This window comes from Sardina pilchardus, chromosome 1 (genome assembly GCF_963854185.1).
Source record: "Sardina pilchardus chromosome 1, fSarPil1.1, whole genome shotgun sequence".
In the NCBI taxonomy this organism is placed as follows: Eukaryota; Metazoa; Chordata; class Actinopteri; order Clupeiformes; family Clupeidae; genus Sardina; species Sardina pilchardus.
Genome location: NC_084994.1, coordinates 15,663,050 through 15,681,565, shown reverse-complemented (window position 1 = coordinate 15,681,565; position 18,516 = coordinate 15,663,050). Strand labels below are relative to the sequence as shown.

The following is an 18,516-nucleotide window of genomic DNA, read 5'->3' as shown; positions in this document are numbered from 1 at the left end:
CCATTATAATGTATAGGCCTATTATATTATAGGTACTTTAGGGTTAACCATTTTTGAGGCCGTTTAAAATGCACCAAATCAACAGGCCACCTGTTCACCATTCACTGAAATCAACAGGCCACCTGTGCACCATTCAACAGCTTCAGAAAATGGTTACAGTTAACCCCAAAGTACCATATACAATTTAATATTATGTTCTACAATGTTTTACTATTTTGTTTATTTTAAAGCATTTTGGATCAACTCTGTCGTGCGAAATGTGCTAATATTATATAGTCAATTGACTTTGTCAAACCTAGGTAGCTATACCTCTTCAGTCAATGACATCACTCAGTCGCGCACGTGACTTCTTTACTTTGGAACCCGGCTGGAGTGGCGTCTACACACTACTCACATTCGTGTCCCAGCTCAGCGGATTGCCGGTCACGTTGGTATCCTACTGAGCCTTCGACTTACTTCGACCAGAAGTTTCCGTGACTCTTCACATTACCTCCAACGTAAGTTTTGTTTGCTTAACGTTAACACTAAAGATATTTTGGTAAGGTTAACACTAACAGCATTCTTTGTATCTTAAATGACTCTGGTAGCTAAGGCTGGCTAACGTTAACTTTCGAGCTAAAGACCACCTGCTAGCTAAATCTTCTACTTAGGCTTTGCGAGGTGTTCCCTATCATGTCACTTTTATTCGACGTATATGTTGTCCAAAACAATGTTTACGAATTGTTTCCGACATTTGGTAGGGTAGTAGCATAGCTGCCTCAAAGTCTGTTATTTGGAAATTGTCGTAGCACTAATTAACGTTAACGTTAGCTACCTATATTGGCTGCTAGAAGGTAACGTTAGGTGAGGTAACTTTCTTGGAATGAAAATTGACTGGGTTTACTGTTTGTCGAGCGATTATCTACTTTAACTCGACATAGTTTGTGTGACAATCATCACTTTTATTTGGTGTATGAATTGTCGAAAAACGGCGACCTATGAATCTGACGTCGGGTAGCAGCTAGTAGCTGCTACTCGCTTTGGTAATAAAACTGGCTACACCAGACACGGCAGCTGCATCGAACATTCTAGAAAAATACACAAGTGTTTTGCGTTTGGCTAATATACTGGAGGCTGCAAGAGCCCTAGCACAAATGAGTTTATTGCTAGTTATTTTATGGTGAAACCACTGCAGCAACGCTAACTAATTTGAACTTTGAGTGTCACATTAATAACGCCGGTGACAATGTCAGGCGGTTGGAGGCGTTAACGCCTCTACAACGCGGTAGCGTTGCCTTGAACTCCGACGTACATGACAAGGCCAGCACATAACGTAAGCTAGCTGTTGCCAACATCTCTAATAGTAACCTCCATAGGCGCATGAGCAATGGACAACAGGGTGATAAAACAAAAATAGACTTGTCGACTTGTAATTAAAAGAAATATGGAGCCTATCAGGCTACTGGTCCAATTCGTTTCTGATTCTAATGTTACAATACACTTATTTTGAGTATGCCATATAATCTAATGATATTACTTGGTCACACAGATGTGAAGTTGCATTGTGTTAAATCAATGTAATGGTGTTGCCTTGTAATGTTATAGCAGTGGTAACAACATTTTCCCCTTTATTCACAACAGAAAACAATAGTCTTTCTAAAGACTTCCTCCATTCTCCACCCTCCATCTCCTCCCTCCATCTCCACCTTCCCTTGTGGTTTTTGCCACGGGTAAAAAAAATCTTCATTTGTGGTGCTGCGGACTTCAGGTATGTCATTTTAATTTTTTACTGCTAGACCAGCTATGCTGCTTGCTTACACCTTTTATTTGCTAACACAAACATGTAAATTGTGTTTCTTGACTTAAGAAAAATAGCTACTTTTTACAGTTGCTTGTCTTGATATGGTAGGTACATATTTTTAAGTACCTACCATGTCGCCATCCACAACTACAAATGTGTCCACTTTTTCTTTTTATTAAAAGTAACCGTCATATAATCAACCATCACAAGTTTTTAACTCATAAAGGATGATGGCCGACAATCTAATGTGCAGCTGCCTACAAAATCTGCTCCTAATCTACATAATATACAGCTGTGCTGAATTTTGTATTAGTTTTCTTTGCTCACTTCACTTAACTCATCCTTTTAGTAGTACAGGCATATTGCTGAAATGAATAGAAACGATAATGCTTTTTCACTGTGAAGCAAGCAAAGCAGCAATGTTGCCGTGTTCCTTATTTTTGGAAGTGTTTAACATGTGTGTTTCTCTTTTGTTTCCCTTTCAGGCTTGTTCCAGACCAGCCCTGTCAGAGTGGTGTCTGTCACTTGTGACACTGTGCCTGTCTGTCTGCACACCCTGCACTGCACTCATATACAACAGAACCCACTTACGCCTACCGCAAACATATAACGACAAGTGACACTTTCTGAGAACATACTTGACTGCACATACTATACTCTTTACATATAACTGTGTCCCCTCAGACAACTTCTTTGACTTTGAAACTTGAATACTCCTTTGAAACTTGAATACTCCTTTGAAACTTGAAACTTGAAACTTGAAACTTGAAACTTGAAAACTTGAATACCACTCTGAACCAGCAGCATCCTTCAACATAACATACCTACAAACATACCTGCAAACATATAACGACAAGAATTTATCACTTTCTGACCACACATACTCTGAACTGTATAAAGACTCTGAAACATACTAAGAACTACCTGTGAACTATTCAGATAGAGAACTATTTCTGTGAACTTTTACATACCTTACATACAACGTTTGTATATTTGAATAATTTCTGTCAAAGTTGTCTTTGCTGTTGCATATCTACTTTTAGACCTGAGCTGTGCTGCAAGACTGAACCTGGGCTGTGTGAGGACTTCAACATTCCATCCTAGTTCTGCATAAAACTGATCTCAAGGGCTGCCTCTCGTTCTTCATCGGTGTCATCAAGTGTTACCTCTACCTAACAGTTCCAGCGCCATATTTGATCATTTAATCAATAATTCAACTTAAGTAAATATTTTGTGTGAAAGCTCATACTCTGAACTCTATAAAGACTCTGAACCATTACAGATAACTACAGTCTGTTAACTATTCACATAGAGAACTGTTACTGTGAAATATACATACCCATCAACGTTTATATTTGAATAATATCTGCCAAAGTTGTCTTTGCTGTTGCATACCTACTTTTACACCTGAGCTGTGCTGCACGACTGAACCTGGGCTGTGTGAGGACTTCAACATTCCATCCTAGTTCTGCATAAAACTGGTCATCTCAAGGGCAATTCATTTTTTGGGCCCACTGATCATTGTAATAAACCACTGAAATAAATACTAGTGTTTGGATATTGAGTTTAACATTTAATCTCATCTGTCTTGTCTATATACTCAGATTACATTGATTAAGTAACTTGTCTCAATTCTGTCCGTGGAACATTGAGTATATGTGCTAGTGTGTAATCTGTGATAAACAAAGATTAGATTTGACTTGACCATTAGACTATATTTAACTTGTTATATTTTGAAACATGGGAAGAAAAGGCCGTCGCTCAGAGGCTCAAAAGAGACGTTGGCGTAAATTGGACCTCTCTGAAGTTGAACCATGTCAGTCTTCATTAGACCTGAGTGACTTGAATGACCGAGAACAGGTAAATGAGGTAACTAGTGATTCCCGCATGAACATGGAGCAGAGACCCATCACGTGTGTTAAAGCAACTCATTACCAAGGTGATGTAAGATATGGTAACAACAGTAACAAGCAGTGCACCTGCAACTCCCTGGTATTTCTTGCTACACTTCACTACCGAACAGAGCTCAACAGTGATGATCTTGACTACATTTTGCAAAAAGGTAACTTGATGTACAGTGAAGTACAGGAAAGGTTGAGCATGAGAGGCAATGCACATGACCACTTGGCTCTTGATGAATTACCTGATAGTGTTGAGATCTATGGACAAATGTATCATATTGAGAAGTGCCTGTCACGTTATGGTCATCTGAGGCAAAATGGACCTGATGGTGTGGACTTCCTACAGCTCTCTGAAAGACTGCATTGTTTGTCAAATGATGTGAAGTTTGCATTGCTAACTTTAGGTTGCTTAACAATAGGTTTGTTCAGAGATGATGATAAATATGGACTTTTTGATCCACACTCAAGAACACCTCATGGATTTCCAGTAAACAATGGCACTGCTGTGATGTTGACCTTTGTCAACTTGAGTGACATGATTGATCATCTGCTTGCATTCTGGACCATCCTTGAATCGCATGATGAATGGATTTATGAGTTAATGCCAGTGTTATTTACATCTGAGTGTAATAATGACCAACGAAGCCACACTGACAATGTGCAACCTTCTCGGACTGCAGACTTCCACATTCCAGCCATTTCTGTGAATTCACTTACTAAATGTAATAAGGATAGCAGGCGCCGAAAAACTGCCAAAGCACAAAAGGACATGTCCTTCATTGAGAACAACAGAATCAGACAGCGAAAATATTATGAACAGAATAGAACGAAAAAAATTGAATATGAAAGAAAGAGGTATGCAAACTGCATTCAACACAAAAAGAAATCCTACCTCAGAGACCGTTACATGCATTCACCTGACTATAAGTTGAAAAAAAAGTTATACTTCAACAGCCGGTACTCCTGTGACCTGAGTTTTAGATCAAGAAAACAGGCTTACCTAAAAAAATGTTACTCAAGTGACCTGAATTTTCGATCAAGGCAGCAGGCTTACATACAGAAACGTTACTCAAGTGACCTGAATTTCCGATCAAGGCAGAAGGCTTACATACAGAAACGTTACTCAAGTGACCTGAATTTTCGATCAAGGCAGCAGGCGTACATACAGAAACGTTATGCCCATGATTTAACCTATCGTTCAAGACAGAAGTTGACCATGAAAAATCACTATGCAAATGATCCAACATACAGGCAGAAAAAAAAGGAAACCTTTACTGACAGATACAGAAATGATCCTGTTTACAGGCATTATCGTTCTCTACAAAAAAGGAAAACTGCAGGTGTGGGCCTAAATAACAGTTTCCAGAGAATGCTTAGCAAAATGCGGTGTGCTTTAAATATACAGCGCAAGTACCGTCATCTTACACACCTGTCCAGACTTCAATCAGAGCAAGAGGTTGAACAACAGTCCAGACTTCAATCAGAGCAAGAGGTTGAACAACAGGACACACCAGTAGAAAGCACCCTTTTGCATGATGCCATTGCATCTTTTCAAATGCATGTACAGAACGGCCCTACATTTGCGTGTACAGTGTGTCACAGAGCTTTGTTTTATAACCAGGTAAAAGAGTGCAATTATGAATGTTATCGAAAGAATCGACGCATGGTTGATCGATGCTTAACAGGCAAATATGTACATATATGCAGCGATCAGTGCAGTGGACTTGAATCATGTTGTGCATCAGATGAAAAGACAGAGTGGATTTGTTACAGCTGTCATGAACACTTAAAGATGGGCAAAATGCCAGCAATTGCTGTAAACAATATGTTAGAGCTATCACCAATTCCTCCAGAGCTCAGTAATCTTAATATACTTGAACGGCACATCATTGCACGATACATACCATTTGCAAAAATAATCAGTCTTCCCAAAGGCCAGCAGAAATTAATACATGGTGGAGTTGTGTGTGTCCCTTCAGAGGTAGAATCAACAGTCAACGCTTTGCCTAGACCCAGTAGCCAGTCACAGCTTTTGAAAGTGAAGTTGAAAAGAAGAATGAACTATACAGGGCATTACCAGTTCCAAACTGTAGACATGACCAAAGTATTACGTGCCTTATCCAAACTGAAAGAGATGCATTCAGAGTACAAGGACATTACCATAACTAATGATACACAAGCTTCTGGGGATGGAATGAATAGCTTGGCAGATGAAAATGACATCAGTGCTGTAGAGGAAGTTGATCTAATGGAGACTGATGCAGTGGATGAGTTTGACATTACTGACCCAGAACATTCAGAGACAAATAGTGCAGTCAATGAGCCTTATAATGAAACCCACGAGTTACATGATAACCAGGATTCATTTGACACTGAGCAGGACACAAGTCAACAAAATGGTGGATGCTCTATAGATTCATGCTTACAGCCAGCTGATATTGCACAGGAAATGATAACATTTGGTGAAGGTGTATTCACTGTGGCACCAGCTGAAGGAAACAGACCAGTGAGTTTTTTCAGAGTTCCTAAACTAGAGGCAATGGCTTTCCCTGTACAGTTCCCCACTGGAATGAACACTTTGGATGAAACACAAAGACCAATGAAATTATCGCCAAGCAGATATTTCAATGCACGTCTCTTTTGTGTTGACAATCGTTTTGCTCTCGACTCCAATTATATATTTTTCGCACAATTTATCACAGAAATGCATTTGGCAAAGTCTTCTATGTCTATTCAACTGCGTAAAGGAAAACCTATGACCAGAGATGGACGCAAAATAACTGCAAGATTGCTCCAAGACAAACATGAAGTGCAAAAACTGATACGGAACAAAGACGCCACACGATTCATGCAACCTTTGAGAGGTACTCCTGCATACTGGGAAAGAACACTCAGAGACCTCTTTGCAATGCTTCGCCAGCTGGGTACCCCAACATTCTTCTGTACATTTAGTGCTGCTGAAATGAGATGGCCAGAGGTCATACAAACAATAAAGGCACAGCAAGGAGAGCAGGTTGACTTTTCTGAGCTTGACTGGGCATCAAAATGTGAGATTTTACGTAGCAACCCTGTCACCACCATGCGCATGTTTGACAAGCGTGTTGATGCACTTCTCAGACACCTACTTTTGTCACCAGCACAGCCCATTGGTGAGGTCATTGACTACTTTTTCCGAGTGGAGTATCAAGCTAGAGGTTCGCCACATATACATATGTTGGTTTGGTGTAAGAACGCACCTGTATTTGAAGATGACCCAGATGAGAGAGTGTGTGAATTTGTGGACAAGTACATAACATGTCAGCTGCCTGACCCAAATACTGACCCTGAGCTTTTCAAAATAGTGACAGAGGTGCAAACCCACAGCAAAAGGCACTCAAAGTCATGTAAGAAAGGAAATAAGCACTGCCGGTTTGGATTCCCGAAACAGCCTGTCGAGAGCACATTTATAACACGACCCATGCCAGCAGAGCTCATGGACGAATCTGACGATGAATCTGATCATGACCACTCTTCCATGTCTCCTGAAGAAGCTAAAACTAAGCTGAGGCCTTTATGGGAATTGCTGAATAATTCCACAACATTGTTTGAAAGCATCCCACAGCTACTTGCCCAATGCAACTTAAGCTATGAGGAATACCTAAACTGTGTCAGTTCATTAACAACGTCCAGTGTGCTAGTGATGAAACGTCAACCAAAGGACTGCTGGATTAATGGCTATAATGAGCATTTGTTAAGGGCCTGGAATGCAAACATTGATATTCAGTTCATCCTGAACCCTTATTCCTGTCTGATGTACATCTTATCATACATTTCCAAAGCTGAACATGAGATGAGTGAGTATTTGAAAAGAGTTGTGTCTGACACTTCTCAATCCAATACCTCTGACACTGAGGAAATGAAACAAATCATGCAAGCATACTCCAAAAACAGAGAAGTTAGTGTTCAAGAGGCTGTTGCACGAGTCTGTAGCTTGAAACTGAAGTCTTGCTCTCGAAATGTGATATTTATACCCACTGATGACAATGCTTTAAAAATGAGTGTCCCATTAAGATACCTGAATAACAGAATTCCTGATTCAGAGAATGTTTGGATGTCCGGAATGTCAGATAAATACAAAAACAGACCAGATACACCAGAGTTTGCAACAATGTTTTTGGCAGAGTTTGCTTCCACTTACAGAGTTGTGTATGGAAGGCAGAAAGAAGGAAAAAAGGTTTTACCACTTCAAAATGAAATGGGCTTCATTCAAAAGCGAACAAGAGGAAAGCCTGCCATTATCAGATATGCCCGATTTTCTGAGCAAAAGACTCCAGAGAAATTCTATGGCACATTGCTCAAACTGTACCTCCCTTATCGTTCAGATTCACAACTGAAACCCACAGGATTTCCAACGTATGAGTCATTTTATACATCAGGCTATATATGTCTTCCTGGAAGAGACTATAATGAGAGAGTAGTTTCTGTTGTCAAGAAGAACAGGTCACAATATGAAAAGAACAGTGATGCAATAGAGAAAGCTATTGAGAACATAGAAGAAAATGGACCTATGGAGGATGCATGGACAACACTTGCACCTGAGACAGAGCTTCTTCGACTTGAGTGCATTTCTGAGCGTGAGGAAATGAATCCAGACGAAATGAATGAACGAGATGACATTCCTGAATACAGCTCAAGTACCACAAACAGAGGAAGTGCAGCACCAATGTTTGAGGCTCCTCAAATAGACCCCACTGTGGTCCGTAACATGTATCAAAATCTAAATCAAACACAGGCATCTATATTCTACACAGTGCGTAAATGGTGCATGAGACGCGTATGTGGACAGAATGCCGATCAGTTCTTTTACTTTGTCACTGGTGGAGCTGGAACTGGTAAATCACACCTCATCAAATGCATTTACACAGAGGCATCAAAGATACTCCGCAAGTTACCTCGCATCACAGAGGAAAGAGACATGTCCATGCCCACTGTCCTTCTCACATCATTTACTGGCACAGCAGCTTACAACATATCTGGCAAGACACTGCATTCTGTACTGAAACTACCAAGAAGTCTTAAACCACCTTATCAGTGCCTTGGAAACCGTCTAGATGAAGTGAGAGCAACCTTATCCAATGTTGAAATAATTGTCATTGATGAAGTGTCCATGATATCAAAATCACTCTTTGCATATGTCAATTGGAGACTGCAAGAAATCAAAGGCAGCAAAAAACCTTTTGGCGGAGTCTCAATACTTGCCTGTGGCGATTTCAACCAGATAAGTCCCCCTGGTAAAGCCAAACCTCTCTGTGTGTTTGAGGATCATGTTCTTGATATCTGGAAGGATCGGTTCCAAGTAGTCACTCTCACAGAAATCATGCGCCAGAAAGATGATGTGCCATTTGCTGAGCTGCTCAACAGGATAAGAGTGAAACGCAAAGGAGAGGCATTATCTGAAGCAGACAGAGCTCTACTTGCACAGGCCATATGTCAACCTGATGACTGTCCCAAAGACATTCTGCATGTTTTTGCTACTAATAAAGAAGTAAACCAACACAATGCAAACACAATATCTGCTCTATACTCTGATCTGATCAACATTGATGCACATGACTATAAGAAAGATCTACGAACTGGTCGGATGGAAAGACAGAGTGCACCTTTTGAAGGACATAAAGGAGATTTACCAGACAGACTACAAGTTGCTGATGGTGCTCGTGTGATGCTAATAAGAAACATAGATGTGGAAGATGGACTGGTGAATGGTTCATTTGGAAAGATTGGTAAAATTGTTTATCATGACCAAGATGGCAGATCACTTGTAAAAATGCTTGGTGTTGAATTGGACAGTCCCAATGCAGGGCAAAGACATCGCAATAAAGGACCAGAAGGACCGGACAATTTGGTGTACATTGAAAGAGTAGAGGAACCTCTTAGTAAAAAGGGTGTGGTTCGTCACCAATTTCCAATGACTCTAGCCTTTGGTTGTACCATACATAAATGTCAAGGCATGACAACAGTTTCTGCAGTGGTCTCGTTGCAGCGCATATTTGAACCTGGCATGGCATACGTTGCTCTCAGCAGAACGACTTCACTACATGGTCTGCGCATAGTTGATTTTGATGAAAATAAAATATATGCCGATCCAGAAGTGACCGTTTCCGTGGACAGTATGCAAAAAGTCGACTTTAGAAATGCCATGCCCCTTCTTCACTGCCTCCCCACTCTGAGATCACCATCTTTAACACTGATCCATCACAACACTGAAGGACTGTCAGCCCATATTGATGACATTAAGAGACATCATGAATTGTGCCTCGCAGATATTTTGTGCTTTACTGAAACACACCTTTTTGGCACATTTGTCCCAGAAAATATCCATTTGGAGAACTATCGAATGTATAAGCGCAATAGACATGTGTCATACACTACTCTTTCACATTTTGCACAGAAAAATGGTGGGGGAGTTGCTATGTTTGTAAAAAACCATGTTCAAGCCCATCACATGCCATACATACAGGGTGTGACTGATCTCGAATTCCTGGTTTTGAAATTTGCTGCTCCAGTTCCACTACTAATTGCAGTGATTTACAGACCACCGGATTACAACACAAACCTATTTTTGCCAAATCTCTGCCATCTACTGGAGTCTTTACATGTTATTGCTGATAGTCCAGTTATAGTCTGTGGGGATTTTAATGAGGACATGTTGACCAATGGAAGAAAGCCAATCTATGAGTTGTTCCAGTCTAAAGGATTCACAAATCTCATTACCACCTCCACCACTGAGAAGAACACATTGTTGGATAACATCTTCATCTCTGATCCTCAGCACTGTGCCCATTCAGGTGTTCTACAGACATATTACAGTTATCATGATCCTGTGTTCTGTATTCTTAATTAAGTTTTTGTACATCAAATCTTTTGTACATCATGTCATTTTACACATTTTACTCCTTTTATATCACCATTATATCAACTTACACATTTTACTAATTTTTAACCATTATCAACATTATAACAACTAAATTAAGGGAAAACAGTAATGAAATATGATGAATGTTTTAGGACAAAAATGATGAACAATTGTGCTATGTAAACAGGTTACCAAAATCAGGGCTCCCAATCTAAGTCGAATCTAATCATCAGACCTTTTACATGCTGATAATTTGAAATAGAAGTAGTCTACAAATCATAACCTTTAAAGTAAAGTATTCCATGAATCAACAATGTTTTACTGATGTAATTTGATACCACATGAATTTTAGATGTTCAAACTAAATTAATCTCTCTTGCTCCCTCATTATGCATGAACTATATTATCAACTGGGTCTCTTATATTACATCTGAATTCAATTTTACATCTTTACATTAAACTATCAGCCTATGAACAACTTTTAAACTATCTACTTTTAAAATATCAACATTCATTAAACTTTATGCATCAACATCCATTAAACTATCATCATTCATTATACTATATGTCTATCAACCATTCAACCATTCCAACTGTCAGTTATCATCAACTATGCCTCCAGCCAACTATATTAAACCTCCACCTACTTAACAACCAACATAGCAACTGTTGAAATAAAGCATCTATATCAGTTTCCATAGCAACCAACATGACTTTTCTAGAAAACCACTAAAGTAACCACCTTAACTACCCTAACAACAGCTTAGCAACTACATCAAGTACCCTACAAACAGTCTAGCAACTACCTTAAGTACCCTACCAACAGCCTAGCGACTACCTTAAGTACCCTAGCAGCAATCAACATCCATTAAACTATCTATCAACAATCATTCAATTGTCTATCAACAACTTTTAAGCTATCCATATTCAACTTTTAACCTACTGATACACTGTCAACTTTCATTAGCCTAAATTATGCAACCACCATGTCTACCCTAGCAACACCTTAGTAACCATATCTACATTATCTATTGCTACATTTTTGCATTTTCATGCACTGGTAATTCCTTGGAATTGCATTTCTAGTTTTGTTTTGTTGTTGTTTGTGTGTTGCCCCCAAAAGACTGTGGGTCTTTGATTTTATAATGATTTTAGAAAAACTGAGGAGTCAACTGGTGGACCCACTATTATGATTCTATAAACTTTTAACACACTGTCTAACCATTATGTATCTCTTTCATGCTCTCCATCTTCACGCTGGAGGTGGAATCAAACCTATCAGCTGAAGAAATGGGAAGGGTACAGAACGTGGCCTCTTCCTGGGACCTCCCTCCGCTAACCACAACCAACAGGGCCCTTAATGCTGTGAGTGAAATACATTTATATTTCCCTATGCTTTAGTGTGCTATACATTTTCCTTCCCCCCCCCCCGCATTTGGTAATTTAGTCAATCAGCAGACGCTTCTATCTAAAACAACCTAAAACTACACTTTGGAGGTGTGTTTTTTTTATGTCGGTCTGGTTTGACTTGATGTAGCCGTTTTAAGACGACTGCAGACGTGATTATTTCTGAGATTCTGATAAGTTTTCAACCATGACGTATGCACAATAAATTCCAGTTTTGAAAACATATCAGATCAGAAATAATCACGTTGTGACGCCTTCTAAATGCGGCCGCGCTGTCAGCTGTTCATTCACGACAGCGGAAGAGAAAAGTACCTGTTAGCATGCTAAATTCGACATCCAAACGTAACGAGGAGACTCGCGCGAGCTAAACTGCTATTAATTCTGCTTAACATGCTGCGCAAATGTGTTCAAAACGGCTGCTGTACGGTCCTTAAAATGTACACCGTACTGCTGCATTCAAGTTAACTCTGCTAACGTCTCACAACGTAGCCTACATTAGGGAGACTAAACTAAGTTATGCATTCGAGCTGTATCTCCAAGCGTTAGAATAGTGTCAACGAAGAGACTCTTGCGTGGGGGCGGATCTATGGGGGAAATCAATGTGAATTGGAATTGTACATTGTAATTGATAACACCTGCGTGTTCAGGGCTGCCCGCGGTGAAGCCAGAGAGGGTTAGGAGACGCTACCCAGATAGCAAAACCACTCTGGCGTGGACCTGGCCCACACCTATCACGCGATCCGCCCCGGATCCGTCACACGGACACGGTCCAGCGTCCAAACGCACAGCGGGCCGATAGTGGTCAGGATTCGTTTTATGGCTCTGCATCGGAGATGGGTCGGCGTTGGCCCATTCCCGTACCAAAACAGTAAAACTACACTGGGGTGGATCTGGCCCACACTTACCGTTCCATCCGCATCTGATCCGTGTAACGGACACGGCCCAGCGTCCAAACGCACATCGGCCACGAAGTGGTCAGGCTCCGTTGCACGGCTCTGAACTGGAACTGGAACAGCGCTGGCCCAGTCCCGTATAGATGCGGCATGGAACCGCGTACCGGATCGATGCCAGCTATGCCTTATTTTCGGCATTTATAGTTAGGCTACATGATGTTTAGTCTATGATGTGTTTGGGCTACCTTATATTTAATTACCCTACAGTCAGAAGCAACAATCATAGGCCTACATCCGCATAAAGTAGCCTACACATTTAACAATCTAACATTCTCGCTTGGTGTCTTTAAAACAAGGCTACGAAAATTACCCAGCGACTAACATAGTCCAATACCCTAATAACCCTAATCAGAATCGAAGAAAATGTTTACTTTTTTTCCAAAAAAACTTTATTCAAAACATGATGATCATCAATGAATCTAGCTTGCTCCTTCACACTGGCGTTTGCGACGTCCCCCCTTCTCGGTCATGCGCCAGCACATTGGTGAATGTCGGTATCCGTTGCCTGGGCTGTCACTGGACACTTGCGTACCGCTCCTATGGAAAAAGATAATACGTTATATTAGTGTGCTACTAAATATATGGGCAAGCTCGCACTGGTGCACCTGCCGCTGCTCGGGTGGAAGGAGTTTTCATTGTAGACAATGCATGGAACTTTACCAAACTGTAGCCGTTTTCAGACAGACGTGTATTTCCACAATGTCCACGGTGTGTACGGTAGGGTTGTCTTTGCTGTGATGTCTGAATTCATATATCCGTATACTATCTACTTTCCTGTAGCTGACCTGGTAATTTCGCCGTAATGTTGCCGCCACAACTGTCCTGTGAATCCAGTCACGGAAACATTCAAAGGCTAATGAAAACGACATCTTCCGCGGTCAGGCATTAACAGCGCGGCCGCATTTGACAGAAATTCTAAAGAAGACGTGAACAACAGGTGGACGTATACATTCCGCATATCATGTCTGAATGGCCCGATTTCTCTCGCTGTCTCTCTCTCTCGTGCACACTCAATGCCCCTCGACAAACACATGCAATCCAAATAAAACATTCACAATCGTGAAAACAATGATGCATAGAAGACGACTAGCTGAATTAGCCTATTATAAAATCCGGGTAGCAAGCATCTCAATACCAATGTTTTCAACTCAAAAGACTCAAAAGCGCCTCTCTCAAGGACACAAGTATTACTCTACTTTTAAACTTAAACACACATGGGGAAACTGAACAGTCTAACCAGTAGACTATGACAAGCTAGCCAACTATGTTACTTTGTTTACAATATTTTGAGGCTTCAACCAGACAGCTGAATTAAAGAGGTGGAGTTGTAATGTGAATATAATCTGCATGAAGTGTGCGGTCATGAATATCAGACATTTCAGCATGTAGAGTATATAAAGAATTGTATATACATATAGGCTATATATATTTTATGTTGAATGTATCTCAATTCATCCTTACCTAGAGACAGCAGTTGCAGAGGCCTGTTAGTTATTTCTCTTCTGAAATAAAAAAATATGTGCATTCCATTAGCTTTTGAGGCAAAAGGTGGATTTTTATTACAGCAGACAAAGAGATTCATGTATGTTGACATGTACCTTCAATTCATCCTGAACTGAGTAACACCACTTACAAAGGCATATCATATGGTTATTTGTGTTATTAATGTGTGGACCAAAAGTCAAATAGATCAAATGTAAAACTGTATAGCTTACTTTACTTGGGTGGTAGGACAGGATGAGCAAGGGTAGACCCCCAAACCAGACCGGAGCCACTTGTGACTTGTGAAAATGACCTGTAACACAGATACATGAATATGCATTACTTTCTTCTATAATGTCCCTTTTCAGTCAAAAATCTTACTCCAAGAAACTTTCAACATCATTAAATGAACTTGTAGACGGCAGTATTTCTGCATTAAACAAATGGCTTCGGGATTTGTGCCCTTACACTTTATAAAAGTTAGGGAGGAATCTCTACTATTCAGTCTAAAGAGTCGCTTGGAAACAAGACTTTTCGGTTTCTCACTAACGTGTACAAAATATAAGGGCACGAATCCCGAAGCTTTGATCCTTACTTGGAAACAGCAGTTGCAGAGGCCTGTGGTTATTTCTCTTCTGAAAGAAAAAAAAAATATATATATATATATATATATGTACATTTCTTTAGAGAGCTTTTGAGGTATAAGGTGGATTTTTATTTCAGCAGACAAAGGCAGTCATGTATTTTGACATGTACCTTCAATTCATCCTGAACTGGTAACACCACTTACAAAGGCATATGGTTATTTGTGTTATTAATGTGTGGACCAAAAGTCAAATAGATCAAATGTAAAACTGTATAGCTTACTTTACTTGGGTGGCAGGACAGGATGAGCAAGGGTAGACCCCCAAACCAGACCGGAGCCACTTGTGACTTGTGACTGACCTGTAATACAGATACATAAATATGCATTACTCTCATCATCAGAAAGAAATAGCCAAATATTTATCAATACTTAATATTACACCCCATTATAAACATTGAAAACAGTCTGGTCTGTGACAAGGCAAAGCAAGGATACATCAAGTCAACTACTGCCTCTTCTATAATTGTCCCTTTTCAGTCAAATCTTACTCCAAGAAACTTTCAACATCATTAAATTAACTCGTAGACGGCAGTATTTCTGCATAAAACAAATGGCTTCGGAATTTGTGCCCTTTTATTAAAAGTTAGGGAGGAATCTCTACTATTTAGATTGAATAGTAGGCCAGTTAGTTGGTTTCTCACTAACGTGTACAAAATATAAGGGCATGAATCCCGAAGCTGTTTTGCTCCTGCCTCCTAAAAGTGTCAACAAAACTGTCTGAGCATGAGGGTGACAGGGCGCATAGCTTCTGCCTACGTTTTGGAACCAGCCGCGAACGTCGTTCATATTAATAATTTAAAATCAGCATTTCAAATCAGGACAGGGAAACAATGTGAAATCAGCCTCCCTCCCAGAATGAAATGAGGTTTAAACACATACGAAATAGCCAAAGTTTTCTCTCGGGAGAAAAGACTCCCGAGTCCAACATCTAAGCTTTCATAACGTTAACAAAAAACTATTATGTTTGTGTAGCTAACAACTTTAAGTTATCGTTGGTCAACAAGCTAGCCTGCTAATGCTAGCTCACGCAAGGCAACTTTTGTTGTTCACGGGCAAACACATAAGGTTACCGTCAAATCAAGTTGCGCTCATTTTAAATTCAGTATTGAGTTAATTATACATTTTTTTTAAAAAAGTTCATAAAGTTGGACAGGACTAAGTGGGCTAAATTAGCTTGCGCAAGCTACACGTTAGCAGCTAGCTGGTATGTAAATGTGAGCTACCATCAGCCGGCCATTATAGCACATTTTCGGATTACATCAGCAAACAAAGCTAGATAAGTAGGTAACTTGTGTTATGGAAGTACGTTTTCACGGTTTTCACTGGATAGACTAGGTAATTGCATAAATAAAGCATATAGGAGTATACTTACAGTGAGCCTTCAGACGCCACCGTTTTGTCTCACACTCGGCAGCACTCCATTCAGCGAGAAAACTGATGAAATTAACCGTTAGGGCGCGTTCGGTGTACGCATCCGTACAGGGTCCGTCGCGGACCCGGTGAATGAAGGAGCGCTGGCGAGGCGGATCGGGTCCGGTGCCCGTAGCCAAAACGGAGGTAAACTGCAGGCGGATGTGGCCTTATATGGACATTATATGCTGTATATATTTTTAAGGATGTATTCTATTTGTAAAGCAGTTGTCTAGTAGTCAATAGTCCAGGTAGGCGTGTGATCAGCAAGCAGGTGGCCTTTTCATGGAAAATTGCTGCCCAAACAAACCAACAACAATAACAACAACAACAACAAAAACTTTCCTTGCACCCCCCAAAAATGTTAGATGGATATGATTTTGAAATCATATCTAGGGTGATTTTTTTTACCAGATTATCTGGAAATAAACGAGGATTATACGTTTTGTTTGTAAGATATTGGCTGTGATTGGCCTTGTTGAATAGTTTGAAGGTGGTCTAGGTCCGTATTACAGATGTGGGCCACATCAGTGAACTGTCTTTGAGGAAGCTTTGGTTCCGATGTGGTAAGTGGATCTGGGCCAGATCTGCTGTTCGTAAGAAAAACAGCACTGCAGTTAAAGCTGAAAAGACTAACCGGCCCAGATCTGGTCCTTAGCCAGAAACCGTGTGTCAGCTACGTCCGGATCTAGATGCTTTTATGCGGGTCCGGCCCAAAGGGGTTTGCTATCTGGGTAGCTAAGGCCGGGGATGTAGGAGTGAGGACTGATTGTCGCTTCCCAGTCAGGGGGTTTTCCTCGTAAGCTGCTGTGGAGGCAGCGTTGGATCGGGTACTTCACCGGCCAGCGGGCCGGTCAGCGGGCCGGTCAGCGGTTGAGACCACACAAGAGTCTCTTCGTTACACTATTCTAACGCTTAGAGATACGGCTCGAATGCATAACTTAGTTTAGTCTCCCTAATGTGGGCTACGTTGTGAGACGTTAGCAAAAGTTCACTTGAATGCCGCCGTTTTGAACACATTTGCGCCGCATGTTAAGCAGAATTAATAGCAGTTTAGCTCGCCGTATGTGGCAACAACAATCCTTCAACAATCGTTTTTGTTAAATGCACATGCAGAGGCAGTGGTTTCATTCGGGCAAAGAAAAAGCTGCGTGCGCGCAGCTCAATGAAAGTGATTCAATTGATAACATGATTTAAAAATAATTTCAATCGTACAACATAGAACATTATTTCGTGGCGGCCCGCCACAGATTACTCAATGTATGGGAAACACTGTTAATGAAAATGTTTCCTGTCATTTCAGCTGCGGTGAAAAATGGAGCAACAAGGCTGACCGTGACATCGGGAGAGCTGAGGCAGATCATCTTAAACATGATGCACCTGGACGGTCCGGTGGCGGAGACTTCAAGAATTAAATAAAATTACAATGAAATGGATAACGTTTGTTTGACTGTTTGTTTACGCCTAGCTTGCTATTGTAATGTAGGCCTATTAGATTATGTATTTATCATCTAGATGGTTAAGTTGGTAAATGAAAATGCTTAATGCACATTTTAAAAGCCTATAATAGGATAATATAGGCTTATTTTAACAGCAATAGTATGGGTAATGGTAAAGTTAGTAAGTGCTTAATGCACATTATTTAAAAGCCTATAATAGGATAATATAGGCTTATAAATTAATATATAACAGCAAAATTCTGGTTGAAAATAGGTCCATGGCAGCACCTAAACAAGACGTGGTTTCAACCAAATTTAAACGTTGAAAAGGCGTCTTTCCATAGACGTCTTTTCAACGACCATGAAAAGACGTCATCTAACCTTTCACTTTTAAACCAAACTGGGCCGTTGTTTCGACGACTTGACAAGACGTCTTTTCAACGTGATTTTGCTGGGGGGGAAAACCTTGTTGCAAAACGAAACTATAACGATATAGCCATGAAGTTGAACACATTTTTAGCATGTTCTAGTTGGAATATTAGGCTTGCTAATGTAGCTCATAATAGGCATTATTTCATGCAATTTCCCGTGATATTTTAGAGG

The 18,516-nt window shown here is 40.4% G+C and overlaps 1 protein-coding gene and 2 long non-coding RNA genes across 5 annotated transcripts in view; 2 read left to right on the top strand and 1 right to left on the bottom strand.

Annotated features, from left to right (window-relative positions):
• LOC134082992 (NACHT, LRR and PYD domains-containing protein 12-like) overlaps positions 1-18,516 on the bottom strand; it is a 246,786-nt gene that overhangs the window by 180,716 nt on the left and 47,554 nt on the right. Inside the window, exons 14-18 of one of the 2 annotated variants that reach the window (XM_062539083.1) lie at positions 15,286-15,363; positions 15,014-15,053; positions 14,652-14,731; positions 14,398-14,438; positions 13,347-13,473 (exon numbers count right to left, since the gene is read on the bottom strand). The exons of the other annotated variant lie outside the window; for it this stretch is intronic. Of the exons in view, the coding sequence (XP_062395067.1) occupies positions 13,403-13,473; positions 14,398-14,438; positions 14,652-14,731; positions 15,014-15,053; positions 15,286-15,363 (310 nt within the window). The 3' untranslated portion in view covers positions 13,347-13,402. Of the gene's footprint in view, positions 1-13,346; positions 13,474-14,397; positions 14,439-14,651; positions 14,732-15,013; positions 15,054-15,285; positions 15,364-18,516 lie in introns of those variants that run through there. 2 annotated transcript variants of the gene reach the window in all.
• LOC134083046 (uncharacterized) lies at positions 409-3,344 on the top strand. 2 transcript variants are annotated; one of them, XR_009939691.1, is made up of 3 exons: positions 409-497; positions 1,621-1,747; positions 2,266-3,344. It is a non-coding gene; the product is annotated as an uncharacterized LOC134083046 (long non-coding RNA). The 2 variants fall into 2 exon arrangements; XR_009939690.1 differs by lacking the exon at positions 409-497 and having other exon boundaries at positions 1,498-1,747.
• On the top strand, positions 11,721-17,913 carry LOC134083039 (uncharacterized). Its single transcript, XR_009939688.1, has 2 exons — positions 11,721-11,941; positions 17,778-17,913. It is a non-coding gene; the product is annotated as an uncharacterized LOC134083039 (long non-coding RNA).